Genomic DNA, 23,330 nt, shown 5'->3' on the forward strand with positions numbered 1-23,330 from the left:
GACATCGCACAATACACGGACCTCTAGAATTTCGCCTCCATCGAAATTAGACCGCCACGGCCGGGAACGAACCCGCATCTTTCGGGTCAAGAGCCGAGTGCCATAGCCACTGAGCCACCGTGGCAGCTCTAGGGCTTTGAAAGAGTGCTTTTAGTGCATGCAAAGGCTACAAGCCTATACAGTGCGACAGAATATGTTGGCACTGCCAGGAATATTTCGCCGCACAAATCACTGCACTACACAGAGGCAACACAATGGCTCACATCTTTTAATTTGAAAAACATATAAAACAGTATGCACAAATGTTTTTGTATATCAGCTCCATGGCTGCTGCTTACCTCGCAGATGCCACTGTCAATAGCCGCTCTGAGGTGTAAAACAAAAAGTGACTAGCTACTGACACCATGTAGCTGCTAGTACATGTCTCCCAACGTCTTAAAACACTGTATTGCAGCCTATTACAGGGGAGTAAGCAGCACGTGTAGTGGACATCCAGGAACTTATTCATGCTAAAAGCTATTCTAAAAGTAACAATAACAGACACGAGCCCTACAAAAACAATCCGGCCCTGCTTCAAAACCTGTACACTAGCCAACGCATGCACAACAAATGCCACGGTTCAACACTCTGCAACAGGAGGACCACCCACAGTCTAGAGAGCTCCTTACGCATTATGATGGATCTGCTCTCGGGAACAACAGCAGCACAGATCTACATTCTTGGCCCGAACTACCGTGTGCACGCACCACATTATGCTACAGCTACATAACAGACATGCACCATTTGCCGCCTCTGGGGCGAGACGAAAATGCCACTGCTGCTTCGCACACACAGCAGCGGCAGCAGTTGTTGCCTGTGTGCTGCACGCGACAGACAAGCTTCACCACCCTGGCTAACCCAGTGTGGCCGCCCTTGAACCACCCTGCTGGGCTTTGCAGGGGTTGTAACAATGGCCTGCTGAGAATTCAATGTCGTGCACCCAAAGTCCGCTTGTTTTGTGCCGATGGGCTGTTTCTTTTCCCACGTCAAGCACATACTTTGCCGCTTCATTCGTCTCTTCTGAGTGTGGGAGGACACTTTGCTGGCTGATGGCTGAAAGTAGTCCCAACACGCTGGGCTTAGGCCGAGAAACTTCAAAAGATGTCGGGGCATGAGGAAAAGTCTCGGTCCCAATATTTGCCCGTGAACTGCCACTCGTCACTGTGTGAGTGTGCTCCCTTGATATGGCGAAACCACCTGGGAAAAAAAATTAAGCAAAATGAATTAACGATAGTAACTAAATGCTTCCTGGTGACAGCCACCAGAAATTGAAAACTGTAGCTAGCTCCGAAATGATTTCAGCTCAAATTGACCAATTTGTTTACACACCCGAAATTTGCACAATTCCAACAGTATGTTTTTCATGCTGCCTCATTTGCATCAACAGATCTGTTGTAATCAATCACAAACAAAATGAATTTAGCCACTATATCGGTTGTCAAAACAAATTCTTGCTCCTATCATACCTTGCGTAGTAATAAATCCCCAAATTTTTGTAACTTTCTCAGAAAAGGGATGTATCATGTGACTAAATATGATATTACCTGAGGAAAAATCTTAGGTCCTCTCTACTCAGGCAACAGCATCAAAGCAGTCTGCACCTTAAGGGGAGGCGCGGGTCTTGAAATAGCAAAAGGGAAAATTTCGATTTTTCTGAAATGGCATATTCGGATTAAATATACTATAAAATATTTACCTAGAAAGTATTAAGATCTAATTCGACCTCCAACTACCAAGAAAATTTGATGCCATTTAAGCGCTGAAATGGCGATTTTGGGGCAAAATTCAGAACTTCGTGCCCGTCACTCCCCTCAACTGCATCCCCAATGGCTGAAATCTTGGTCTTGCTCGAAAGCTGCGCTCTTCCTTACATCCTGGGATTACTGACACTTACGAAATCTTCTAAGAACGCCCTTTACATTCTGCTGTTTTTCGAGGCCTCTACAACTACCTCCGTATGGCTGGCGCATGCACTTCCAATGCGATTTTCTCAACTTGAGTGTTTTTTTTGCCAAAATGACAAATTTAAGACATTTCCATTACATTTTGGTGCGATTTCATTTACTCCAATAAAGTCTAATTTAGAAAGGACTGAACTATGGTGCTATGCTATATTTTTATGGCCGAGTCGAACATATAAAATTTTGTGAACAATAATGTCACCTATCATATTTCATAATTATAGTGCCACAACTGAATATATTTATATGATGATGTCAGTATCAATATGATATATCAATGACAACATAAATAGCACAGCTCCGCATGGCAGGTTTTTTGCTACAGCTCCATTTCAATGAGAACTAAGAAATTTTCATAGAAAGTGTCTTAATGACTCGCAAGAAATCACCGAATCAAGCTTCAGTTATTTTACCATAACATGGGAACTAACTGATATATGCTGACAGTAATTATACTTGTGAAAGCTGAAGGAAGAAATACATATATACATTAACACCTAGTAACTTATAATCCAAACTGCCTAATTTTGAGAAACCTAATAGTTCAATGAGGTACAGAGATACTAACTGACAATATCACTTTGTAAAAATGTCGATAGGCATTTCTTTGCACAAGACCCGTTGCACAAGATCTGAACAGATCCTTTTCTAGTGCTCGTAGGAATCATTCCGCGTTTGCGCTGTCTCAAGCGCGGAAGGAACCTCGGAACCCATCCGGTCCGTCGAAGGCAATGGCGAAAGTAAGCAAAATCTCTGCCTAGTCATTTTCGGATGCTTCGCCCAAAGCACCTATGTACTGCGGGGCAGACCCACCCCGCTCATATGTAAGCGCACTGCTGTAGTTCGCAGTTGCTTCGGCCGCTTGCCCTTATGTACCGCGAAGAAATGTCGGCGTTTTTCCTTGACCTAACAAGACCTAACTGACAACAATGCACATGGAAGTTATGCAATGCTCATCATGCGAGACATCATGCATGATGAGCCTTGCATAACTTCCATGTGCATTGTTGTCAGTTAGGTCTTGTTATCTGTTGCTTTTCATTCATTCTTCTTTTTACCTGATTGTAAGATCGCACGTGCCTCTGTCTTTAAAAAGCCATGAAGTTTCAAATAAAATTTTAGTTGCAAGTACCGCCCGTGTCGTCTTCTTTCTCTGTCCCGTGTCCGCTGCGGTGTTTAGCTCCATGTCTCACCAACTGGCCTACACATCTACCCTCCTAAACACTAGTCATTAGGTACACACCGTGAGCAGTGAGCAGCGGCACGCGGCCCTCACTTTACCGACTCTGCGATCGCTAGTCAAGCTGCATGCACAGAAAGCAGCAAGTGGCAGATATCGCTGACGTCGCGGGTGAGCATGGTCACGTGGCCTGCACGTCACAGACTTCACGATTGTGAGTTGCGCTGTACGCATCGTGAGTAGTGGGCTGTGGTTGTGTGGCTGTAAATAAATCCCGTCAGCCATAAACAGATCTGCATGAATGAGTCTACCATGCTTCTAAAAAACGGACTATTTCCGTTTTGGATGATAAGAAATTTCAAATGATACGAATTATTTTGCGACCCTGCGCGATTCATATCACAGAGAGCCTACTGTATTAACAGCCAGTGATGCTTGCTTCTGCTTTGTGCAACGAACATGCATACATGCTAGTGCTTTCTAGAACATGTTTCAACTTTTGCTTAGTGTGAGGCACTATGTACGCTACTCAGCACTGGAACATCCAGGCTCTGATGATGATGTCAACAGCTGCGCCGTCTCGAAGGGTGGCCTGCATGGCTGCGGAAAAGCAAGCTGAGCTGATTTGGAGACCAACAGCAATGGCAGTGACATTTGCTGGGATTACACAAATCTAGAGGCACGTAAAACAGGATGCGCATGGAAAAAAAAAGAGTCGAAGTGACTACCACAGGAAGGATGAATATAATGAAAGAATGGGCTGTGCAAAGATGTACAGTAAAATCTCGTTACAAGAGACATGGTTACAAGAGAAACTTGGTTATAAGAGACATTTGAAAGTGGTTTGGTTGGTTTTTCTATGTTCGCCATGTTAACATCGTATACAAGAGACATAGTTACAAGAAACACTCGGTTACTAAGGACAACTTTTTTAGGTCCCTAAAGTAAATTCTTCCCTATTTAGAAGACACAACCCAGACAGGCTCACACAACGTGGGCGACGTCGTACCAACTCGTAAGCGCTGCACTTTTCATTCCCTTGCCTCGATTCTGTTCCATTCTGCAGCTGTATGACACACATCACATAGTTGCGATTACTGTCTCGCTGCACCGAAATTGCTATCACAGACTGCGTGTCCTCATGGAGCGATCATGAACTTCCTCAGTTACTTCCCAATTACAGCCCCGATGATGTGTTCAACGTAGATGAGAGCAGTTTGTTGCACAAAATGAGGCCACGAAAGACACTGTCATTCGTCCGATGCATGCCACAGCAGGAAGCGGTCGAAGGAGCGCATCAGCATCCTTCTTTGTTGCAATACATCAGAAACTGGGAAGCAGCATCTCCTTGTGATTGGGAAGGCAAAACGACACCGCTGTTTCAGCCACTGGCATCACATTCTCGTGACGTACGAAGCAAATCAGAATGCATGGATGACATCCAGCACTTTCAACTCCTGGCTGTTAAAATCTGTTCAGAAGATGAAAGCTCAGAATCATGATGTGCTTCTCTTTGTGGACAATGCTTCTCGCCACACCAAAGTCCCTGTGCTCAAAGCCACTAAAGTTATTTTTTTCCCTCCAAACTCTACATCCAACCTTCAACCAATATAAAAAGGAATTGTGCACTTTGTCAAGTTGCAGTACAGAACAGGGTTGGTAGAATGTCTGTTGTTCAACATGCAGCAAGACCGTGCAACAGTAATTGACGTGAAGTTTGCTGTTCAGGTGATTTCAGCCATCTGGAATGGCCTGAGAAGTGAATTTATGGAAAAGTGCTTCAGAAAAGCAGGCTTTACATGTTGTGACATGATAAAAGTGAGGTCTTATATGGATCCCGTGCAAAACTTCCTTGAAAATGAAGCTTGGGCGAGCATCCAAATGACTGCAGAGGTACCAGAATCTTTTGAGGAGTTCGTATCTGCAGATGTGGACCTTGTGTGCTTTGAAGAGCTTACAGACCGTGCAATCCTCGTGGAAGTAAATGGTACGTGTGCCATAGAGGACAAACCAGAGGAGGACGAAGATGACGTCAAGGACATTGCAGGGGAAAATGTGTCAGTATTTGAGGCTGACGAGCATCTAAAAGCGGTTCAAAGGTATTGTGAGCAACAGGAAGGCCTGCAAAGCGAAGTGCTTTACCTCCAGAAGTTGGGAAGGAAGCTAATACACTCTGCACTCACAAAAAGACAAACTACTATGAAGGACTTCTTTAAGCCATCCTGAACAAACTCCTGTTAATGTGTGTGAATGTGTTTAAACGCACTCATATGCTGATGTGCAATAAACTTATCTAGTCCAACTCCTCAGAGTTTTTAGAATCTCTGGTTACAAGAGACCTTGGTTATAAGAGAGATCTTTCTCGGGTCCCTTGAGTGTCTCTTGTGAAGAGGTTTTACTGTATGTGACATTTCTCTGGCGTTTGAATTTCCATCAGAATGCACACTGCTGCAAAAGAATGCAAAAACAGTGTACCTGCAACACATGTATGAGCTCAGAGATCACAGTCACAAAAACAAGAAATATCTGCTAGAATAATAGCCTCAAAATATACAAAAGCCTACAGATTACAGTAAATAATCAGAGCTTCAAGGAACCGAAAAATGTTCTAATTAACGAATAACCCCGAAAAATGCTGTCAAGAACTGCGTGCATCATTGTAAATCTCTGTGGTGAGAGACTTGGCAACTGCTCTGAAAATCTTAAGGGTTTCTGGTATCCTTCACGGTGTGATGCGGTGGAGCTCTATTGCTACCACAGCACACCCAACGTACACGGCACATTACAAACAGCGAACGGCACGTGATGAGTGCGCAGTTCAAGTGCACTGGAAGAACGGAACCGCATGGATGGAAGCAAAAGAAATGGCTCAGTGGATACAAAGCCGGGTTAAAAATAAAGACAAAAGAAAACACCTGCGACGTGCCAGTCAATGTCCGAAACAGTGCACAGCTGGGTTAGGTTGGCTGGTTGGCGAGCAGCTATCGCTGCAGGCTGGCACAAAGCTCACAGAAGTGAAACCGAAACCAGGCGTTTGGACAGTCCTCAGATCAGTCTGTCGTCATGCCTGCTATTGCGCCAACATCAGAGGTGTGTGAGAGACTCTGCAGCATAGAACTTGGGTTCTGTGTAGGGCTATTTCGACGATTTCTTGCATGCTGGTCATACCCGGACGTGGCCTTCCTTCAGGAGCTGTTCGGATTAACAGGTGCGAGATCTGTAGTGTCTTAATTAGCGAGCGTCTGACACTACAGGCTTAAATGGGCGTTAACTGGGGCTGAGCCAACAGTTCAAACTGTCCAGATTTCCTAATTATTTGGGGTAGAATTAACAAGCTTTTACTGTATTACAGGAAGCATACAAAGGAAACCACACAGCTGAAGGTGCTGGATGTTATAAGATCTTTTCCACGGCTTTTCCATGTACAGTAGAATCTCGATAAACGGAAATCGGTTAAACGGAACTACCGCTTAAACGGAACAAACGCCTCGCGATTGGTTGGTTTTGTATTAAGCCGATGTAAAAAAAATCTTGTTAATCGGAACTCAAATTTTGCGACCACCGCGTTAACGGAACCGAAAAACTCGAAACCGCAACTAGTTGGACAAGCGCAGTGCCATCGCGGTACGCATCAATGCTCCCCTCCTCCTCCTCCCCGCGTCACCTTTCCGGTTTCCGTCTCCGGCGGTTTCCGGTTTGCTCGTACACTGCCCTCCGCATCGCTCGCTCACGTTCACGGCGGTTGTGTTCAGTTAGGCCTAAGCCCTAGAGCTTTTGTTCGGTCCGATGGCAGCGCAAAAACGACCGCACAATGCACTTGCGTTGGAAAGGAAGATGGAGATCATCAACGACTTCGAGAGTGGTCGCTTCACGAAAACGGCGCTAGCGACGAAGTACGCCGTCCCCAAAAGCAGCCTAACAAGAATTCTTCAGGACAAGGACAAGCTGCGGGAGGCGTTCGAGACGTCACGCTTTGGTCCTCAAAGAAAACGACTGCGAGCGGCTGACCACGAAGACTTGGAGAAATGCCTGGTGCTTTGGCTGCGCAGAGCCCGCAGTGAAAACATCCCAATCAGCGGGCCACTAATTCGTGCAAAAGCGGAAGAATTTGTTCTTCACCTCGGCATCGAGGGTTTCTCGTGCAGCGAGGGGTGGCTGACCCGGTTTAAAGAGCGCAATGGACTGGTGTTTCGTGCTGTTTCAGGGGAAGCTGCCGCTGCTGACGCGACGGCATGCGGAGACTGGCGAGAAAGACGGCTGCCCGAGATTCTGGAGGAATACGATCCAGAGAACATCTACAATGTAGATGAGACTGCACTCTTTTACAAGTTGCTCCCCTCAAAATCGCTATCATTTAGAGGAGAGAAATGCACCGGAGGGAAACTGAGCAAGGACAGGCTGACCGTCCTTATCGGTGCCAACATGACGGGCAGCGATAAGTTGAAGCCGCTAGTGATCGGCAAATCGAAGCATCCTCGTTGCTTCAAAAACGTCGCAACCTTGCCCGTTTCATACCAGGCCAATGGCAAGGCGTGGATGACGCAAGCCATTTTTAGTGAGTGGATTTATCGCGAGGATGCGCGCTTCTCTCGCAACAAGCGGAAAGTTTTGTTCCTGGTGGATAACTGCCCTGGACACGGAACTGTGCCAGGTTTGAAGTCCATACAGCTGGAATTCCTGCCAGCGAACACCACAGCACTGCTGCAGCCTATGGATCAGGGTGTGATTCAAGCGCTCAAGTCGCGCTTCCGCAAAAATCTTCTTAGGAGGATGCTCTTATGCATGGACCAGGGGAAAGAGTACAAGGTAGATGTACTGCGTGCCGTTTACCTCCTGGATGATGCTTGGCGGCAGGTTAGTGCAACCACCATTGCCAGCTGCTTCAGGCATGCGGGGTTTGCCGCAACCACAGAAAAACCCAGCACACAGAGTGAGCCTGATGATGTTCACGACGCAGCCGAGGAAGATTTGCTACTAGAGAATTGTGCTGCGATGGGCATTCAACTTGATGAATATGTCCAGATCGACAGCGATGTGGCAACGTGCCCAGAAAATACCGTGCACAGCATTATAGCTGATGTCTGCCCCCCTGATGAAAGTGAAGACGAGGAGGAAGAGCTTGAAAACGAGACCGCTGACTCTGATCCTGTGGTGACACCTGCGCAGGCGGAATCGGCAGTCCAAATGCTGAAGAGTTTCTTCCAACGAGAAGAAGGTTCGGAAGTGTTTCTGCACAGCCTGTCAAGTATGGGTGATGCCATTAACAAAAAACGGCTGCGAGAGCTCAAACAAGCAAATATAAAATCCTTTTTCACTAGCCAATAAGTGGTAATTCCCACTCTTTTGACATTTTTTTAAAAATTTCAGTACTAGTACTACTGGAAAAAAAATTCACTGCTTATTTTTCTCTAATAAAGTTTGTTCTCATAGTGTACCGTTCTCCTTATTACCTAGATTTCGCAAATTGAGATCCGCTGAGACTGCCAACTGCGCGTGCGCGCCAGCCGCGTAGGGATCACGCGGAAGCGGATTGCGCAATGCTGAACCTATTCTCTCTCTAAACGAAACTCCTGATAAACGGAACATATTTTCCCGGTCCCTTGAGGTTCCGTTTAACGAGAGTCCACTGTACATCCTTGTCTTCATTGTTGATGTAATGACAGCCAGACTTCAGTAAGAAAGAGGTCTTTAAGCATTTATGGTCAGAAGCATCAAAACTACTAGAAAACTATTAAGCCAAGTCAGTACAACCACTACTCTCTATGGGTTTTGTTATCTTTGTCATCACTGCCACCATTACTCACATATGTGACGGTTAGGTACTACTCACTGAATAGCTGACTACAAGACTGCTGCTTTAAACCCAACGAAGCACATGATTCAGCACTTGATTTGTGCTTGTGAATTTACCTCTCTTCAAGGTAAGAACATTAGATGGACACGCTGATTTCATCTGCACACTAAGGCAATTTGTACGGTCACACGAATTTAAAATGAAATTTAGTTATTCAGCATAATGTTCAGCAGACTATCCCAGCTTCATGCAGAAAGACTATGCTGAAATTACACATTACTGTAACAGACCTTCAATACTTTGAATTGGAGAGTTTTTACACCGAGCCTACATTCATTGCTGCACAACAATTGGTGATCCTTTGCATGTAATGCCTACACCTAAGAATGAAAAGAAAGAAAAAGAGAGAGAGACAAAGGTAGAAGTGTGTGCTTACCTTGGCTCCCAGATATCCTTGTGCTTCTTGCGATGCTTTCGGGCTTCCCTCTGCTTCTCTTCCAGACGGTTTTTCTCTGCCGCAGCACCATCTGCAAAATAAAGAATATAGGATGTGTGAAACACCACTGCATTTGGTAACATGATGAATCGATTAATCAAGAATCAACATGTACAAATGACATCTTGCATTATAAGTAAGATAAAAATAGTCTAATTAGGCTTGGACAGATAGCGCTAAATTCAAGCTTTCAAATGGTACTGAATCACTACTTGTAATGCCTAAATGTGTATTATTAAAGGTCACTGAAACACTGACATACTGCTTTCGGAGGACTAATAAAAACTGAGTGTCTCGACTCACTTAAATCTGCACTACAATATGCACAAATGCTTAGAAAAGAGTCACCACAGGCAGGGAAACTATACCGAGGTCTCCGGCTTCCAGCAGACGCATGTCTGGCCGCAGTCGGCAATCAGTCGAGGGCAGAGTCTTGTCCATTCCCTCCTCCATCTCATTTAGCGCCATTGCAAACAACGTGAAGTTGTAATACTGCACAGAACACAAGAGAGAGGAGCACAGCACATCAGGGCAAATGGAATCAACCACAGAGTGCAGCACACATACTATTGTGCAACATTGTGGAAGCCATGAACTGTGCCCTGTGGGTATAAGTGTGAATGTGGAAGTAGTGAAGTTTTGAGAACTCCATGACCGTAGTGGGCACAGCCAAGTGAGCGTTAGCGACTGTGCACATGTGTGTTGCCCACATAACACAAGCAAGTGACACCGCAAACCTGATGGCTCAGCTAACCTTTGCTGTACTGTGCGTGCTCTCACTCCGAAGAAAGCAGGGCACAAGACTGATGGCACTAGAGCTTATTCAAACAGAAAGGTGCATTATAAGCACTGCATCAATCTCCAGACCTTAGCACAACCCATAGCTGTAGGCCTAGCCCAAAGGTGGTGGTCAGTGGACCCAAATTTGCAAGTTGGAGACTTAATGGGTGTCGGAAGAACTAAGGGTGTTTTTGCAGGCCACGTGACTAACCTCAAGGTTCAGCTGAGCAACATCACACAAAGGGTGGGGAGAACCAAATGCACGCAGATAATCCGGGTGACAAGGGTCACATATTGGTGGCTCTTTCCGTTTCACCACTGGCAATGGTCAGCCCCTCCCAACTCCACAAAATGTACATCCACATTGGAAAGTGACAGAACACACCCTAGGCCTTGACTCAAGCAAACATACAACGTGCATGCCTGCCATCCGATGAGATAGGTCCCTTAGCAAGGGCCACGCAATTGGCAGAAAAGACTGTGCACTTCGCTGCTGCGCACATTAGCTGTGGCTCCGTCTGGATTACCACCCATGACTTTGCACTGAAACACCACTCCAGTGGATCACTGGAAGTGGCCCAAAGGGGATGCAAAGCCCGAATAAGAACAGTTGTGGTCAAGAATGATATTGCAAAGTAAGTGAGACACCCAAGAAACTTCTCTGCTGTGCAGACATGTTTTGGTTCTTCAGCGACGTCTAGACTTCATTTGGAAGCTCTCAGAATGTCCTCCTGGGTGGGGACCAGATGTATGCTGCCAGTCTTGAAGCAAAATATCACCTCTCATCTGCCACATTTAGCAAACTAGAGTTTATTTACAATACTGCCAGCTGCCTTTTAACCGCCAAAGCAGGAATGGGCAGAGTGCAGTGCATTAGCAAACAAACAGGCACACACATGGTATACATTGGGTTATGACAGAAAAATAAATAGAAGAGAAGATACAACAAAGTACATCAGATGCGAGGCCTGTGCATAGCTTACAAATATCTGAACTATAGTTTAGAAATATAATTAGGCGACATTATTGTTCCCAAAATTTGAGATGTGACCCAGCCATAACAAAAATAGCATACCTCTATAGCTTAGTTCTTTCTGGAATCAACAGTATAAGAGTAACTGAAAATTAGGGGTGTGCGAATATTCGAAATTTTCGAATATCATATTTTTAGTATTCGTATTCGATTCGGAATCCAAGTATTCGTGTTGTCTCGAATATTCGTATCTAGCCGAATATCCATTGTGAGCACCGGCGTTCATTTCGGTCCGCAAGCCCCATCGACAGAGACACAACAAGGCGGCGCCCAGAGCAATGCGCGAAAATTCTTCCTTCCTCCAAGGGCCATGCCGTAGCTGACTGCGCTGGTGAGCTCTTTTGTGGGTAAAACTGCGAAGCTGGTATAGTCAGAGCTGTGCAAGAAGTACCTCGCAATACGTGCCAGTTCAGTGCCAAGTGAGAGGGTATTTTCTGTGGCTGGAGAAGTCGTTTCAGCTAGAAGGGAACTACTTCTGCCTGACCATGTGGAACAGCGCAATTTCCTTCACTACAACCTTTTATGTTCATCCCAGCAACACGCGTTTGTGCTGATGGCAAGCTAGCCTTAATGCTGTGTATCAGCCATCTTCTCTGATATTTCCACTCTTCTAAGAATAATGTTCGAGTCTGATAATTTTTGTGCAGCCACACACACCTTTTGTGTTCATTTAATCATCGCTAGTTTAACTGTGATGTTCTTGGGTGCTCAAATAATGTTTTGTAGTGGTTAAATGCGTCTGTCCTTGATTATTCGATATTCGATTCGATATTCGGAACCAAGTATTCGTATTCGATTCGTATTCGAAAAATTTGATATTCGCACACCCCTACTGAAAATGCACCATAAAAACACAATAAAAAATTCCACAAGGCTGGCCATGCTGGCAAAATCGTTGGAAGTTGAGAAAATAGTGTTTGAAGTTCGTGTGCCAGCCATTTGGAGGTAGTTGCAGAGGCTTCAGAAAATGGCAAGTATGGACGTTCCAAAAGGATCTGACAACAGTGAGTAATACCGGAATGCAGAGAAGAGCCCTAACTTTTGAACAGGACGAAGATGGCAGCCACTGGGGACGTAGTTGCGGGAAGTGACAGGTGCTAAGTTCTGCAGCATTTTATAGCCAAATCGCCATTTTGCCACTTTGGAGGCGTCGAATACATCAATTTTTTTTTTAGTAGTTGGAGGTCGAATTAGACCCTGAAGCTTGTAGGTAGGTAGTTTAGTGTACAATGAACCTGACCCATGCCTTCCGCTAACAGGCCAAGAGAATATAACATACCTGAGCTGCATACTCTGGTCGTGGGGTGGCCCTCCAGAGCAAGCGGGAGTTTGGGATGTCCAGTGAGTAAGTTGAATCACTCTTGGGAATCTCTCCATCATCAAGGTCGCAGGGTTCGGGGCTCTGCACAGACCGAACAAAATATTCAAGTACGGGGCATTGTGCAAGGAAGCAGCTACATGCCATGGGAGTGGCGAGGGTTCTCAATTAAAGGCTCAGTCTAGTGTAGGCAACAAATAACAAAATATTGGCACACTCTGGTAGCCCTCTGGCACAGGAAACAAATGCAGTGTTAGTTGTTTTGTCAGAAATTCATAATTTTCAATAGGCAGAAGAAGCAATGCTGGAACTGATGGCGGCAATGTGCAAAATGTCACTCAGCTGGTACATAGGTTGCGGTGTTAGGTTTATTGGGGTTTAACGTCCCAAACCGACTGAGGCTATGAGAGACGCCGTAGTGGAGGGCTCCGGAAATTTCGACCACCTGGGGTTCTTTAACGTGCACTGACATCGCACAGCACACGGGCCTCTAGAATTTCGCCTTCAAGAAATTCAGCCGCCGCGGCCGGGATCGAACCCGCGTCTTTCGGGTCAGCAGCCGAGCGCCGTAACCATTGAGCCACCGCGGCGGGGCGTTGCAGTGTTAGGAGTTATTTCTTAAAATAAATGTTAGGCTGCTTATGCCTCTTCTTTTTTTCCATGATAGGCTACGACGTCTTTTCAGAAATGCTTTCTTCATCTTAAAAAATGTTTTGGAAAAAGTAAATCGCATTCACTAGGTGCCGCTCTTAACATGCTTGAACCAACGATGCTTTGTAGACTATGCGTTGTGTGCCCTCCTGGCAAGCAGAGAGCCTGGGTTCTAACCCCAATGCCAGCTATATTCTTTTTCTACATTTTGATTTCTGGGATTCCGGGATTTTTTCCGAATGACAGCAGAATGCGCTCTTTACACTATAGCATAAAAAGTTCTTTAAACAAGTTTTGTAAACTGTTTCACTGCCTGCTCTGTGCCATCATTTTGATGCGAACTTTTCCGTAAAGCAGCATGTTAGCTGCTTGTAGACAGATGCCGATTCAGAACTGAAGATTTGTCAGAAAAGGTGCGACAGTAGAAGAATAACGCATTGCTAACATATTTGTAGGGGTGTGCGAATATCAAATTTTTCGAATACGAATCGAATACGAATACTTGGTTCCGAATATCGAATCGAATATCGAATAATCAAGGACAGATGCATTTAACCACTACAAAACCTTTTTTTTGAGCACCCAAGAACATCACAGTTCAACTATCAGTGACGGAATGAACGCAAAAGATATGTGTAGCTGCACAAAAAGTATCAAAGTCTCGAACATTAATCTTAGAAGAGTAGAAATATCAGAGAAGATGGCTAGTACACAGCATTGATTAAGGCTAGCTTGCCATAAGCACAAAAGCGCGTTGCTGGGATGAACATAAAAGGTTGTCGTGAAGGGAAACACCGGCTGCTACACATGGTCAAGCAGAAGTAGTTTGTTCCCTTCTAGCTGAAGCGACTTCTCCAGCCCCAAAAATGCCCTCTTACTTGGCACTGAACTGGCTCGTATTGCGAGGTATTTTGTGCACAGCTCTGACTATACCAGCTTCGCAGGTATAGCCACAAAGAAGCTCACCAGCGCAGTCAGCTACGGCATGGCCCTTGGAGGAAGGAATGCGCATTGCTCTGGGCGCCGCCATGTTGTTATGTCTCTGTCAATAGGGCTTGCGGACCGAAATGAACGCCGGTGCTCACAATGAATATTCGGCTTGATACGAATATTCGCGTCGGGTTGAATATTTGAGACAACACGAATACTTGGATTTCGAATCGAATACGAATACTAAAAATGTAATATTCGAATTATATTCGAAAATTTCGAATATTCGCACACCCCTACATATTTGCAATGATCTTGTGACCATCTTGCGAGGGCTACAGAGGAACCAGCACAGGGAGAATGACAAGCCACGCACCTTGGGACCCGGCATATCGCCCTGAGATCCTCCCGTGAGCGAGCGTGTCAGGCTGTTCAGTTTGGCATACATGCGCCTGGGTGTGTGTGCGGGACTAGGCCCTGCGCTCGCTGAAGTGGCCGTGCCCGATGGTGGCGGATGGTCTGGAGGGGCACGGAAGTTGTGCGTCTGCATGTACTCCTCATACTCTGCCACAGGGGCTGCCTTGAGGTAGTCTGTCCACTTGCCGTACAGGAAGCGCAGGCGGGACTTCCTGAGGGGAAACAAAACACGGACATCGCATTTTCAGTGATGGTAGCTGAACGATAGGGAAGGGAGCTCAAATGCCCAAGTCGGGCACCTGAGTATGTTTCAGCACCTCTCCAGACATCTTTTTAAGTGGTGGAGAAGTGAACAATTTGTAGCACAACATTCACTTTGCCGGACATTGCATCATAGCTCCTGCACTTTCATTCCTTCGCGGTTAGACCAACTAATGCATCAAGTTTCCCCTCGAAACATACCGCTTAAGCACATGCACATATGACTGGCTTCGCAACCAACAGGTTTTTGGGTTTCACACTTCGGTTCTGGTTGGTTGGTTTATCGGGTTTAACGTCCCAAAGCGACTAAGGCTATGAGAGACGCCGTAGTGAAGGGCTCCGGAAATTTCGACCACCTGGGGTTCTTTAACGTGCACTGACATCGCACAGTACACGGGCCTCTAGAATTTCTCCTCCAAAGAAATTCCAGCCGCCGCGGCCGGGATCGAACCCGCGTCTTTCGGGTCAGCAGCCGAGCACCGTAACAACTGAGCCACCGCGGCGGCCACACTTCGGTTCTGTCACAAAGCACAGTAAATTGCAACAAACTGTGCAACAAAAAGGTTGCAAGGAAAAGCACGAAGAGTGCCAATATGAATGTGAACTGCCCATTACTTTGAAAGGCACAGGCAGCATGACATGTTGCAATCGTCAATGCACACTCACAGTTTGTCATAGATGAAGCCCTCTATCCGGTGAAGATCTTTGTAGAACCAGCCAGCTTGCTTGAATGTGAGTGCCGACGTCAGCCCCGACTTCTGGCAGACAATCTCCATGAGGCCATACTAGAATGAAGATGAAGCATGTTTTTTTGTCAGGGGCAGGAACAGAGGAGGCTGCAAGCTCTCAAGCTTACCTGTTCAAACCACAGCTTTCCCACAATGATGTTGTGAATGCAGCAGTTTACGTTGGTCCACGTGTACGCTTCACCATGCCTGGAAAAAAAAAAAAAAATGAATATGCCCGCCTCTCTGCCCCACCCAATCGGAGCCATTTTTACATGTGCAGTATTTTCACAATATGTATTATGTGGGGTAGTGCATTCCTGCAGCAAGAAATACAGTAGACTCCCGTTAAGACAAACTCGCTTAAGATGAACCCTTGGTTAAGATGAACCGTGGTGGTCATTTGTTCGGTTTCCCATAGAGTCAATGCAAAAAAAATCTGCTTAAGATGTACACTGCACACGTGCTAATTGGTTAAGATGAACTTTCACGACCAGCCGTGCCCAAGCCATGCAGCTTTACTCGACCATTCGAGCAGTATTTCAGCGGAAGGAAAGAAAAAAAAGCTAAAAAATTGAAAGCTTTTTTGCACCGCCGACGAACCATGCGACGCGGGGAGGCATAGAGACCTAACCACGTCTCCGTTGAAAGGGCGATTCTGTGAAAGCAGAACTGTCGCTGCTCCTCCCCTGTGAGGGCACTGAAGGATATCTTGGAAGGTTAAGTGATATGCCTACGTTGTAGCAAGCAGACGATTTTCTCGACAGACACAAAAAAAAATAACAGACTGGGCAACACTCAACAGTGCCTGATGCACTGCACTAGTAGTGCAATAAATGCTTATGTTGCAATTATTTTTTTTCTTAAAAGACTATTTCATGGCTTTGTTCACATATACGAAGTATTTGGACACACACTGCATGCTCGAACATCATTTTAAGAAGCACTCCTAATTAGATGAACTTCTGATAAGATGAAGTCTTCATGGTCCCTTGGAGTTCGTCTTAAAGGGAGTCTACTACACTGACACTGCCATGTTTCTGGTGGTGCATTCTAATGAATTATGTGGGCCAAATCTTATTTCTGCGTTGAAAGCGACGTCAGAATGCTTTTCCGAGATTGCAAGATATGCTGTAATATAGTAATGAGAGCGTCAGCTTGAAGAGAGGACCAATGTGAAAACATGCATGGTTTGTAGAAAGGTGGCTGTACGAATGTTTCAAAAATGAATACCAATCATTCGATGTCTGCTGTTAACAGAGGTTGATTTGGTATGGTACGGTATGGTACGCTATGGTACGTGGAGTTTAAGGGGGGACACTGGTCTTAGACCTATTTTCCTTATTTTTAGCCCAATCCTAATAAAACTGTACTATCTTGCTCAGTTTTTTATACTGATTTCAACAATGCAATTATCTTTCTCATAAATTAGTTGGTTCCCAAGATAATTAATTTTAATTAGTCATTCATTAGTACCTTGCTGCAAAAATAACTGCTCTATAAAAAGTCATTTTTACTCCACGGCTGCATAGTATGGTGAGTAAAGAGTGCAATAATCAAAGCAGTTTTTCCGTTTTACCCTCATTAGTAATTTTACAGCACTTGGAATATCAGTGTTCAAGGTATGAATGTAGTGCATCGGTAAAATTTGCGAAATTATAAATTTTTGAAGTGTGATTGCACAAATCTGCTTCGATTATTGCACACACTGTGCCTTCAGCTTCCCTTAGCAACTAATACAACATCTCTATCTATCCTAGATGTTGAGATATCGACATACTAAGATAGCCAGATGTCCAAAATTTTCATGCTAATAAATTGTCAGCGCCTGCATAAATTCAGCCCACACGATGATCTGAATTTAATATTATGGTCAAAATGATGACTTCTTAAAGGAAGAAAGTGGTACAGTTGGAAAATGATAGCTATAAATTCCACAAATGTCATTTTTTGAAAATCGTTTTTTTGGTCATTTTTTGGTCTCAAAGACCAGTGTCCCCCCTTAACACCCCAAAATTGTACACGGGCTACGAGAGATTCCATAGTGGAGAGCTCCAGGTTATTTTCATTTATTTAGACATGCAGTCAGCCTCTCAGAGGCCGCTACAGGAAAGGGTGAAATTAAAGAGCAAATATATACTGACATATAAATGTAGGCACAGGAACTTAAACACCGGTTAAACTTAAAAATTGCTGCCACGAAACAAGTCAGTATTTTGAGCAAAAGGGAGAGAGTACATTCTAGGAAGCATTTTGTATAAAAATAGGAACAGCACATTCTCACAAGTACGCAGAAGAAATTGAGAAAAAAGGAAGTGTTCTTGGCAAATATTCAAACAAGAAAGAATTAGACTGATAAAAATGCTAGAAGAAAGAATACATGGTAAAACTCAAGAGGGATGAGCAGAACTTAGCTAGGATAGGTTTTGGTTTTATGAGGTTTACCGTTTCCAAGTGACTCAATCTATGAGGGACGCTATAGTGGAGAGCAGTGGAAATTTCGACCCCCTGGGGTCCTTTAACGCGCACTGACATCGCACAATGCATGGGCTCTAGCATTTCGCCTCCATCGAAATGCGACCACCATGGCTGGGATCGAACCTGTCTTTCGGGCCAACAGCCATGCGCCATAGCCGCTGAGCTATGGCGGCGGCTCACTAAACGTAGTGGCCGGGAAATCATATTATCTGGCAGTGTAACTCTATGGGACATTATTATTGCCTGTGATTTTGAGCATAAGAACCGGGCAATCACAAGAACTGTGAATGTATCGATGAGGTCTACTGTATTTGTGATTTGATTAGATTAGCACTGTACTTTTGCTGCTTAAGCATTGGAATGCTTATTCGAAGACTACAAATTTTCCTGCACCCCTGAACTCGCAGTCGAGAATTGGTTGCTCTGAAAGATGATCACCAGTTTCTCGCATTGGTTACATACATGAACCTGTGCCCTCCTCGTGCATCAATTGCCAGCACACAGCAAAAGTGCACACGCAGTACTTCCAGGCCTTACATCTGTGCATAGCTATATGTGCTGATCACACTGATCAGACCCTCAAACCAAATGCACTCAGGACCACTGACTTCAACACTTCGACTGTGGTAGCAATTTTTAAAGTCTTAAACCCTGTGCATCTGACTCACCCTGTGTGGTTTGACCTACCGGTGAGCCACTGGCAAAACCAGCTTTGTGCCATGAACAGATCCTTGCATGGGTGCTTTTTGCAGGCTCCTTGAACATAGTGAGCTACCCATGGCTTTATCATGCGATTTAGAATTTGCAGCCACACAGCTGCATACAGGACTTGACCCACCATTGACCCACAACGCAGTGAATGTGTGAATTAAAGGTGCACTGAAGAGGAATCTGAACTCGTCTTTTTGACACGGGAACTCAATCTACACATTCTAAGCATTCTTAGAAACTTCGATTTATTGCCCTGTGTGGCTGATTTTCCTAATTAAATTGAATTAACGTCCGGCTCCCGCCTATTTTTATTTTTTTTAATTCTCCCTCGTACGGTGGGCGGAGTCGACCAACGCATGGAGGGCCTTGCAGCCAGCTCCGTGGAGGCTTTGCTTTCGCTTTATTTTGTTTTTTTAGGTTTCCGTGAATAAATAGTTTCATTCGCAGATAATATAGCCGCAAAACAAGCCCGCAGAAATAAAAATACGCGCGGACTATTTGCTTCTACGGACTACTACGTATTACTCCGCCGATGGCAGAGCGGCAAGCCGCCACGGGACTGGGTGAAAGGTGCGCCACGCGTTGGTCGACTCCGCCCACCGTACGAGGGAGAATAAAAAAAAAAAATAGGCGGGAGCCGGACGTTAATTCAATTTAATTAGGAAAATCAGCCACACAGGGCAATAAATCGAAGTTTCTAAAAATGCTCAGAACGTGTACATCGAGTTCCCGCGGCAAAAAGACGAGTTCAGATTCCTCTTCAGTGCACCTTTAAGGCCCTGGCACCTGTCTCCCCACAACTGTACTGAGATACTCACGAGAGGAGCTCCACGGTCAGGTGGCCCTCGGGTTTGATCTCAATGGACTTGCCCCAGAATTTCAGCTTGGGGTAAACGGAGCCATGCACCTTGAAGTGGGATGACTCAGCATGGAATGCACTCACAGGAGGGTGGTGGCTCACTTGCTCACACACCATGCGGAAGCCCACGTCGTCCCTGCAGAGGAGAGGACGCAGAAGCAGGGAATCCAAATTAGATGTCTCTTTCGAAGCAATCAGCACATATACATGAGGCCTGAAAGGACACAGAGCTGAGCGTTTCTTTTTGACCAGTGCACAGTAACCCGAGATAACCTTGTGTCCCTTTCCATGAACACCCACCAACCCTACTACTACTTTGCCTCCACCCTGCCTGGACGTCAACAACACCATGTGGGATGCTCACTGCAAGCACACACATAATTCCAAAGCAACTCCCGAGGTTGTGGCCCCTGGCAGAAACTGAGTGAGACCACCTAACGACACAAAAGTGGACGTCTAGCAAGAGAACACAAACTGAGGGCAAAAGACCTCCATCAATGTGACAACATGAGCTCTCTTCTCACTTTCCCACTGCTTGCCTGCCTCTCTTCTCAGTGTAACCACCATTAAGGGAAGCCTTTCCAATTCTACGATTCGCAATAGACTGTCTGCCACTTGGCTAGCTCATTTTTTTGGAAGTTTCTGTAGCCACAAGTGCGCTGGCTGCATGCAGGCATGGGGGGAGTTCGTGCAGTGGCCCCTGCCCGAGCGTGAGATGTGCAACACCTGTAGAAGCCTTAAAGGGGCTGCGAAACACTGCTTGGGGGGATACCGGCTATACTTCAGGTGGGTTCTTTATGTCACACAGATGCTGACTTAAAAATAGTTACAGAAATCGATGCACAGGAACGGGAGTTATTCAATGAAGAAATTTCAAAGTACAAGCAAACAAAACACTGCCCTCAACTCGATTTTGGCGGGGCTTCCCACTCCTATTTCGCTCTCCCAATGACGGCACCTGGCGCAACCAATCAAAACAGCCAGCCAGAGCACATCGCGGAAGTTTGCATTCCATGGTTGCCTGCTCTCTGTAACTCGTTCTTGCTGAGACTGGCAGCGTCGTTTCCATGCCAGAGCCCCTGGTGGTGTATTTTTATTTTACTTGCTTTGCAGGGCTTTTATCTAAGACAAACAGGTTGTTTTTGTTGATCTAATATAAAACGCAGACAGGTGACAAAATGTGTCTGTATTTATTCAAACAATTTGCATTATATTTACTGTTTGTAAAATCATCGAGCTCGCGCCAGGTGATGTCATATCCGCTGCTAAAACCCGCCACTGTGTGGGGACACCATCAGAGCCATGAATTTGTTTTTGGGAGGACATTAAAATATTCAAAAACGGAATATACGCGATATTACCGACGCTAATAGCACCATTATAACTCACTGTATGCGATCAACAGGCAAAACAGTCAACTAAGATTGTGTTTCTGGGCCCCTTTAAAAGCCAAAGGAAGGTTGTTGATCCAAAGAATGCATTACCGTATAAACGCACGTAAGGGCCGCACCCGTGTGTGGGCCGCACCCCATTTTCCCGAAGGAAATATTTAAAAAAAAATAAATCCGTGTAAGGGCCGCACTTGAACTTTCCATGACCCTGGTGGGAATAGCCTCCTAAATGCATGCGCCGTGGCCTCCGCGATCGGCTCAGACTGCGAGCAAAAGTGCGCTTGATCGCCGAGGCCATGCACGCGCACAGGAGCTTCCAAGTGCCGTCCATGGATGGCACCCCAGGCCGCGGTCATCATCATCATCATCGTAAACTTTTTCTCTGCCGTGACCTCCCGCCATCCACATCGACATCAGCATCGCCAGCTCCAGCCTTTTGTTGTATTTGTGGCGCGTTAGCGTGCTTGCCGTTGTTGTGGTGGTTGTAGCTTTCGCGTGCTGCCGCCGAGCCTAGCAGTTTTAGCATGATGGGCAAGCGCCTTAATAGCTACACGGCTGGGAGTTAGCTCTCGAACACGCAAGCGTGCGGCGGGCAGGAAATTCAGCGCGGCCGAGGAGTGCGTCTGATGATGGTGCAACCAGAAGGATGCATTGAGAAACACAAGCTGCAAAAAGCCCGCTTTCCGATGCAAGCCGTGCGAGTTTTCCGAAATGGAAGAAGAGCTGCTCTCTTATGTGATGGAAGTGCGGAACAACGGCTATGCATTGACAGCGGATGTGCTGCGCAGCTTCTTTTGGGATGAGCGTGCACCAGAGCACAGCACCAGCTCAGAGTCGTAATACTCGGCGAGTGACGATTGGACGCAGAATAAATGCCGTTCATTCCCTGATTGGTGTGTTTTTAATTAAAAAAGAAATTTTTTTTTTCGCAAATCGCGTGTATGGGCCGCACCCCGAAAATTGGCCCTCGAATCTGAAAAAAAAAAGTGCGGCCCTTACACGCGTTCATACGGTAATTCACGTAAAAGGCAGCATGCTAAACATGCTGTTGGTAATGCCCTCACTATAAAGTTGTTAAACGCTGACATAGTCCCACAGGTATCAGTCACCTACAAATGCCAACTAGGTTTAACAATTTTAAACATAGTTCTTAGAGCTTTTTTTCTAAGTACATTTTAACTCTTACCAGGGCGAATGTGTTCTGCAAAAATATCAGCCCATGTTTGCTTGATAGCTGATGCCCTAGCCATGCATAACAGCCAATATCTCACAGTTTACAGCAAAGAACCAGATGATTCAATAAGCTACGTAGATGCAATTTATTTCACTGTGTAGTTTCTTCAAGAGTACTCACAAATGCACTGAAAAAAAAAAAAAACATTTGCCACATTTTACATGTGTGCTCATGTATTTTAGCAGCGCCTGACATTAGATAGTGTCTGTAGCACGCTGTCAATATGTTACAGCAAACAAAAGGAAGGATGATAAAATGCACATGTCATCCTTCACATAATGTTAAAGCCCATGCAGCACTTTCATGTTTCTAACTTATTTCAACTTATCCCTATCTTCTATTCTTCCGATAGAAAGTGTGGCAAGACAAAAACAGTATTACCTATTACAGTGAACAAAAAAAATACAAAAAGAGGCAGGCTAGCAACAAACAAGGGAGCGGAAAAACCAAGGGAAGTAAAAACGACAAAAAGAAAAAAACAAAGCAAACACACTAAGTAAAACTGAGAACAATGATGAGAGTTGAATGCACACAAAGCAAGTGCACAACTGTTAGGTGTAGCATCTCTCAAGTGCTGTATAGTGTTCACAGTAGGTCCTGTTGTGTGCATTGATGATACAATTCCCTGCTTGGTGACAATTGTAAACGTTGGCATTAACAATGTGTTTAGTGAATGCTAAATGTAAGCATTCAAAACCAGTTTCATTCTACATAGCTTCACTGTGACTGGATCTGTCGATGATAGAACCTGCAGCCACTGAATGTCAAATGACATTCATCTCACTTGGTTTTCTTAAACGTAACCTCAGATACGCCCCTATACACATTAAAAAGCTTGCTTATATAACTCTAATACGCCCTAAAATCGAATATGCTGCGGCCATTTGGGACCCTATTCAAGCCTACGTTATCACTAACATTGAATCCTTGCAAAACCGTGCTGTTCGTTTCATATTTTCAGACTACTCACCCTTCACAAGCGTTTCAGCATTAAAAAAACGTGCCGAACTGGAAGATTTGTCATATCGCCGTAAACTTGCTCGCTTAACCCTTTTCCATAAGCTTTATCACC

General features: G+C 45.2%; 1 protein-coding gene across 2 annotated transcripts in view; it reads right to left on the minus strand.

Moving 5' to 3' along the window:
- Window positions 1-254: 254 nt before the first annotated feature.
- The window catches only part of LOC149372703 (oxysterol-binding protein-related protein 1-like), a 75,361-nt gene continuing 52,285 nt past the window's right edge, over window positions 255-23,330 (minus strand). For both annotated transcript variants that reach the window (XM_089567259.1, XM_089567260.1), the window contains 8 exons: window positions 19,593-19,769; window positions 15,717-15,795; window positions 15,527-15,645; window positions 14,559-14,811; window positions 12,563-12,685; window positions 9,839-9,962; window positions 9,411-9,501; window positions 255-1,236 (listed from right to left, as the gene is read on the minus strand). In XM_089567259.1, coding sequence (XP_089423385.1) covers window positions 1,134-1,236; window positions 9,411-9,501; window positions 9,839-9,962; window positions 12,563-12,685; window positions 14,559-14,811; window positions 15,527-15,645; window positions 15,717-15,795; window positions 19,593-19,769 — 1,069 coding nt within the window. In that variant the 3' untranslated portion in view covers window positions 255-1,133. The remainder of the gene's footprint in view (window positions 1,237-9,410; window positions 9,502-9,838; window positions 9,963-12,562; window positions 12,686-14,558; window positions 14,812-15,526; window positions 15,646-15,716; window positions 15,796-19,592; window positions 19,770-23,330) is intronic.

The sequence above is a fragment of the Amblyomma mixtum genome, chromosome 1 (assembly GCF_055824585.1).
Source record: "Amblyomma mixtum isolate Tamu chromosome 1, ASM5582458v1, whole genome shotgun sequence".
Taxonomy (NCBI): domain Eukaryota; kingdom Metazoa; phylum Arthropoda; class Arachnida; order Ixodida; family Ixodidae; genus Amblyomma; species Amblyomma mixtum.